This window comes from Cervus elaphus, chromosome 29, assembly GCF_910594005.1.
Source record: "Cervus elaphus chromosome 29, mCerEla1.1, whole genome shotgun sequence".
Lineage (NCBI taxonomy): Eukaryota > Metazoa > Chordata > Mammalia > Artiodactyla > Cervidae > Cervus > Cervus elaphus.
In genome coordinates, this window is record NC_057843.1 from 11,779,744 (window position 1) to 11,786,570 (window position 6,827).

General features: G+C 44.1%; 1 protein-coding gene across 2 annotated transcripts; it reads right to left on the reverse strand.

Moving 5' to 3' along the window:
* Window positions 1-315: 315 nt before the first annotated feature.
* TMEM215 (transmembrane protein 215) lies at window positions 316-6,404 on the reverse strand. 2 transcript variants are annotated; one of them, XM_043891494.1, is made up of 2 exons: window positions 5,567-6,404; window positions 316-5,326 (listed from the first exon to the last, which is right to left on the reverse strand). In XM_043891494.1, exon 2 carries the CDS (start codon window positions 5,266-5,268, stop codon window positions 4,561-4,563), a length of 708 nt encoding a protein of 235 aa, XP_043747429.1. In that variant the 5' UTR covers window positions 5,269-5,326; window positions 5,567-6,404; the 3' UTR covers window positions 316-4,560. The 2 variants fall into 2 exon arrangements, with proteins under 2 accessions (XP_043747429.1, XP_043747430.1); XM_043891495.1 differs by lacking the exon at window positions 5,567-6,404 and adding an exon at window positions 5,415-5,556.
* Window positions 6,405-6,827: the final 423 nt, after the last annotated feature.

Genomic DNA, 6,827 nt, shown 5'->3' on the forward strand with positions numbered 1-6,827 from the left:
GGATACCAAGTCTACAGGCTCTAACGTGGGTTCAGGAGGAGGAATAAAGGAGGAAAATGAAGAGAGGATCTCTAATAAGTGTAAGGCCCAAGAATAACTGGCCAAAGGTCACAGAGATCTAATATCGGTGCCCAGCTATTTGTGTGAGTATCTGGATAGTATCACAAACAAACTTCTTTTGTTGGGAAGTGTCCATGCGGTGAAGGACCCTGTAGGCAGGAAGAAATCAAAGACATGAGCTCCAGCTCAATGGTGTTTACATGATTTTATGTTACTTGGACAAGAGACTAAATGGAATTCAATTCTTTATTGAGATATTCGGATGAACCAAGCATTTATCCACATTTTTATCTCTGGTTTAATTTTTCCAGTGAGGAACTGAAACAGAAAACTCATGGATAGAGTCTATTGAATACCTGAAATTCCAGTTCATTTGAAAGTCACTAATAGGTAAGAATATACATACGTATTAAATATATATAAAATATATGGTGAGATACCTTAAGAAAATGCTTTTGACATAGTACAAAGAAATCATTATCATCTAAAGCTGCTCTTCATTTTGCTTGTTCAACATTATGCTCTTGAAGATTGAGACCACTGTCATCTGCTTTTGAGTTACATGCCAGCAGCATCTTAACTGGGGAAATGTCTTATCTTACTCATAGAAATAGTGGCTCTGTCTCATCTCACTCTTAAAAATATTGCCTTTGGTCCTAACGGGGGACCTTTTTGAAGAAGCATCATTTTGTTTCTTACCCTATTCTTTGCATCTATCTGAGTGAAGGAAAAAACAAACAATTTGAGTGTATGATCCATTTACACATTCCTGCCTCCTCACTCTCACCTACTAGGAAATAGTTTATCAATTGTAAATTTTCACCTCTGCAGCAAATGACAAATAATGTGGCTATGTTACCAACAATAGAAAAAAAAAAAAAAAACCAACAAAGTAATCCATAATCCTTGATATTTGGCTAGCAGTAAGGAATGGCATGATAAATCATGGTACTTCACTAAAATGTCATATTACACAATTGTTAAGTGACAATTAGGGACACTACATAGAAACATGAAAACATATTTGAGATATAACTAAAAGAGAAAAGAAAACGAAGCACAATTACAATATGTAAGGTGCATATGCAGGTAGAGGAGGCCTGGAAGATAATAAACTGAAATGGAAATGTGTGTAGTTCTATTAGGATAGTGGGTCTGTGGATTTTCAAAAATATTTTATTTAATATTATAAAATAATAAAGCAGCAAATTCACCAAATAAATGATGCTGTAGAAGTAGGAGGGTGATATTCATAAAGAAATAGAGGTTGGATATAACAAAAGGAAAAATATTTGAAAGAATGCATCTCTTTTCTCTACATTACCAGTTTATGAGTATTAAGATCCATACTACTGAAAACATTCTCAAAGGGGCTGGTTAGCATGGTTTGGAAGAGAGCCTGAACTTAACTGTATCTGGATTTGTTTGTCATGATTGCAGTGGAAACTAAATCTCGAAACAGTTGTTTAAGTAAGCTCCAGCTTGGCTATCTTGGCTGAATTCACACTTCGGATTCAAGAAACAGTATGGAAAAAGAACCAGTGTATAATATAAATAGGAATATAGAGCAAGAAAAATTCAGTAGAGGAGATTTCAAAAATAAAATGCCTATTTAAAATCAAGTTGAAATGACTATTTGGATTAACAGAAAAGTAAAAGTAACCAATGCTGAGTTAAATTTATGTCTCTCTGAAAGCTCTCAGAGGATACCAGGAATAATCCTCATGTTGGTGATGTTCATGTTAATCATTTGCTAGCACTGTTGACGGGAATGAACTGCTGTGTTCCTGTAAAGGGCTCAGACCCTTTTCTCTTCTTGTCCACTCGGTTCAAAATAATGACAGTTTTACCCTGAATAGCACTTACCAAGTGTTGACATGGGGCACTAGGCTACCTTGCTTCATGTTAGGCAGGGGTGGATTAACATAAACTGTTAAAGCAAAATTCACACACACAATTACACATTTTATTCTTTCTGGTCAGAGTTAAGCCTCCCAGCTCAACACTTGCACACCATTATTTTAGCATTGCAGAAAGTTCCCTTAAATGCCTTCTTAGATAATTTAAGGATCTTAAGTAGGTAGATGGAAGAAGAAACTTAAAATTAAGTTTCTTCTGAAATAGGACTTGAAAGTGTGATAAAATACCTTATCTCTCTAGACTAGTAGCTGACTTTGGATATGGAAAGTGGAGTGTGTGTGTGTGTGTGTGTGTGTGTGTGTATGATATGATGGAGTTTGAATTGAAGAAATCAGAAAGTAACTTTTCCAAATCCCAAACCTGACCTTACAGCCATCTCTTTTCAGACCCTGTGTAGGATTTGCTGAGTCTGTGTGAACACCTCTCTCTGGTGTCTTCTCTCTCCTCAACTCTAAAGATGTCCACAAAGACAAACAAATTAGAGCAACTTTTTATTCCTTAGAGTTATCCAATAATTTTTACTTTCCTAGAAACATGGTTTCCATCTTTCAAAATGCTTTAGACTTATTAAGAGGCATTACAATTTTAGGAAATGATTTTTCCTCCATTCCAAATCCAAAGTAAATTACATTTAGTGCAAAGATATGTATTTGATTATTTGGGGTTATACCAATATTGAAAATTTTCTCCTTAAAAATATTTTACTCTTATCATCTTTATTTTATCCCCAGAAGTGCATTTTTTTGAATAAATAATATTTAGTAGCAAAACAAATATACTTTCATACATCTACAAAATTCTTTTGAATAGCAACAAGAGCTAAATCCATGTATCATAATTGTTATTATGAATTGCATAACTTTGGCATGCATTTTGCTGTAAATCATTTCCTGGCAAAATATAAAGTGCTTTTGACATAATGCCATAGAATATCCAAACCGGGAATGAGCGATAGAACTAATCTAGTATAAGTCAGTCCCACTTCCCTCATTTCAGGGACAGAGGTGGTAAAATGTGCTCAGGATCACAGATTTCATTTTCCAACAATTAAATATTTCTGATGTTGAATTTGGTTAGAAAATTGTGATTTTAGGGGAACAATTCTCAAGACAAAATAATTGCTACACTTAAAGAATTGCAGAGTTGGACTTGAAATACACAAAAGAGGTATGCCCCAAATTTTTGTCCTCAGTTCCCCTTTTGGGAGGAAGTGGCTGAAACTATACAGTCATTAAAAGCAAATCATTCTCTAAAGGATGCAAAGTTATCCTGATCTTCAAAATGAAATATACCACCATTTCTACATATAATTTAATTTTTTCTTCAACAGGGATCAAATGGTATTTTGGTTGATTGCCAGTTGAGCAAATGAAAAAGGAAATACATTTTTAGGATCCCACTGTGATTTTTTTCCTCAGCAGCAAAAAATTAAATGAAACAGACCTTTGTCATTTAATGTTCACTGATCAGGAGAACTCAATGAAAACTGGGCTTTAGTTAAATCTAGTGGATTAACTTATTTCACTGGCATTGACAGTCTTTGGGAGTGTCGAACAAATGTACAAATAAAGACATTTCCAGAAATTTAAACACCACATTTCGCATAAATTCTGCAGAAAGTTCAAGACTAATGGTATTGATGTCACAATCTTCACAATTTAAAAGGCATTTAAGAATCATAATTACATCTTCCAGAAATGTTAAAGACACTTGTATACATATGTAAAGTCCATTCTGACTTGATGAAAACAAATTCTAATCTATGAAAATATTACATCAAGTCATATTGCACCTGATGAGGAAATTGTACATGATTGACAGTATATGCTAAAAAAACACTTCAGATAAAGACCCAGTAAGTCAATACAAATGACGAGTTTCAGAAGTAACATAGCCATCTAAAAATGTTAGTTTTTCACATAACTGGTCACGCTTATTTTACTTTTCTAAAAATCCCTGATCTTGTCTGAAGGTAAATAACCATAAAACCCAATTACATGATTCACCTGTCTTTAACTCCCCTTTCTCCAGTAACCATCACGCCTTAGGAGGGATGTAGCTATTCTATCTTAATTTTTTTTCCTTCAGCAAATACTAAGTGTGAAAAGCTTTCACTGGACAAAAAAAATCATTTCATAGAGTGAAGTATTGAATTGTTTTTTCATTCAACTTCTTCAGACCAAAAGCAGCTCAATTCCCCTATGAGTAGTCCACATATCGTTTCATGTCTGTTGTCTGCAACCCACTCTAGATTTATCTTGCTTTCAGCAGGTGCTGGGTAGCACTTTCTGCCATATTTTACAAAGTATCCAATATCGTTTAAATTGCTTAAAAGCAATTGAAACTGCTTCCTTTCCTACCCACTGCCTGTCCAGTGTCCTTAACCCTCAGCCTCCTTTCCTGAAACGTGTCCCAAACATGCCTATTTACATGACTCTCACACACCGGAGGCTTGCACACCCATCACATACCAGGCAGTTTCTAACCGTGTGAAGGCTGTTGGAGAAGGGCAGTTTCCTTCTGTTGGGAGCTGAGTGTAGTCACGTTTCTATCAACACAGCGACCCTTGTATGCAAAAACTTAGACTATCGTCTCGTGGTCCCACCTGCCTCGGCTCTGATTGATGTAACAACAGTATCTGTCATAGGGGCTGTTCTGCTTGTAGGAGCAAACGATGATACTGTCCTGGGGCACGAAGAAGATGCTATCCTCGGGCTCAGGGTGCTCAGACCTGTCCCAGGCTGAGCACTTGGCATCCAAGGCACTATAGGTGAGGGAGCTGCCCGAGGGACAATAGCCATCCAAGTATCTGGACGTCTCCTCCCGACGCCCGCTCTGGCCGGGGCTCTGGCATTCTCCTTCCTCCAAGGGTCGGGGGCTGGTGATGGAGCTGGCCATAGGCAACTCGGCCTGCCCTTGGAGGGAAGGCTTCCCCCTGAGGCCCGCCTTCTTAGCCAGCTCATCTGAACTCCCCTTGCCTGACTCCAGGTCTGAAGGGGTCCTCAGCAGCTCCACCACCTCCTTGTCCTTGGGTTTCCGGAAGCAAGGCAATTTTCGGACCCACAGCAGCTCATTCTCTGGCCACTTGGTGCAGCCCTCGGTCTTCCTGGCCAGGGCAATGGCCGCAATGCCTGGCAGGCAGATGGCGGGCCCTATGGCCAGGAGGGGGATGTTTCCCAGAGTCTCTCCTTTCATCCCGGAGACGGTGAACATGAAGCCGAAGACCAGGAAGACACTGACCAGGGCCACAACCAGCCCAGTCCTCGGGTTGATGTCATCGGGCCGCATCTTTCACTCCATCCAGGTTGGCGACTGCCCGCTGACCAAGGAGCAGTGTTCCTCCCTACTGTCAGAGGCAAAACCGCACCGGGTTAAAAACAAAACAAAACAAAAATATCCTAGTCAATTTCCCACCCACCAAACATCCTTCTTACCCTCTCTGACTCTACTGGCTGTCAGTCTTGGTCTCCGTCTCTATTTCCACCTCTATTTCTGTTGCTCTCGCTCTTTCTCTGTCTCTTTCTTACTACTGCAACCCCTGTCTCTCTCTCGGATAGATATCCACCGGTTGGGGTGGCCAAGGTACCTGAGGTTTCCTGCCGTCTCCCCGGAACAGGGAAAAAAGCCAGTCTGAGTCTCCTTAGAAACCTCCACAGCAGCTGTTTCCTCGGCTCTCTCCCTTGTTTCTGGAAGGAAAGCCTGGCTTTCCCCCTTGAGTCTACATCCAGGTGGTGCGTCGATCTCCAGAGCTTTGGGAGCGGAGCGGCGGCGCAGCCCAGCGCCCAGCTCTGCGCGAAGAGCGCCGGGTGCTGGAGGGAGGAAGGACTTAGTCTGGAAAAGAGGGAAAGCGGCGCGCGAGCCTGGCCTGGTTACATCACTTTCAGAGCAAGCTCAGAAACAAAGAAGGACGCGCGGGGGCGCGAGGGGGCCAGACCCCAGGGAGAGGCCCCCGGGGCAGAAGAGGTTGCCCACGGTCTACTTGGGGAGCTTGGAGCAGCCGGAGCTCGTCCCGCCGCTGCCTGGGAGGGCTGAGCAGGGCGGCTGGACCCGCTGCTGTGTCCTGGGAGAGTCCGGGGTGCGAGGTTGCCGCGGGCCGGAGACTGGAACTCGGGCCGGTTTGCCCACGGGGCAGCCGGGGCTCCAAGTCCGAGGGCCAGAGGTGCCAGCTGGAGATGTCCCCCGGGGACCTGGATCCTTCTCCAGTTGCAGATGTGGGTGACCCGATCCGCCCTGGAGCAGCTCCCAGGAGGTTCGCCTAGCGCCTGTCTCAGAACGTCGAGGCTCTGGGGCTCTGAGGGCTGCACTTCTCGGGGTCCTGCGCCCGCGACAGCTCTGCCTTCGGGCGCTGGGCGGCAGCGGCGCACAACAGCGCCCGAGGAGCGAAGCGCGCCGGGCTCGCGCCCAGGCTGAGTCAGTGGTCAGCCGGGCCTTGCTCAAGCCCTGGGGGCGTCACCAGAGTCCTTCCCCCGCCCCCAACCCGGGTCTTACAGCCCTGGGACCTGCAGGGGGTGCCTTAGAGCCCAGATCCCACTCTGACACGGCCGTGGTGCCAGCCACGCGGGCTGGGTCAAAGGAGATGGGCTTTCCAGCCCCGGCAGTCCGTCCCCCTGCACTTGGCACCCAACAGCCAGCTAGCGAGGAGAGGGAGGGGCCTTGACTCGCGGATCAGCCCGGCCAGCAGCTCCGGCTTTGGGCGATTCTCCCCTCCTTCGCCCACGCTGGTGTGGACACCCTGCCTCCTCCCCACCGGCGCACAGACTGGATTCCTCTGGCCCCGGGGACAAGACTGGCTTTGGCTGGGGTTCTTCAACAAGGCTGCTCATTTAGGGTAGATGGGGGATAGTGAG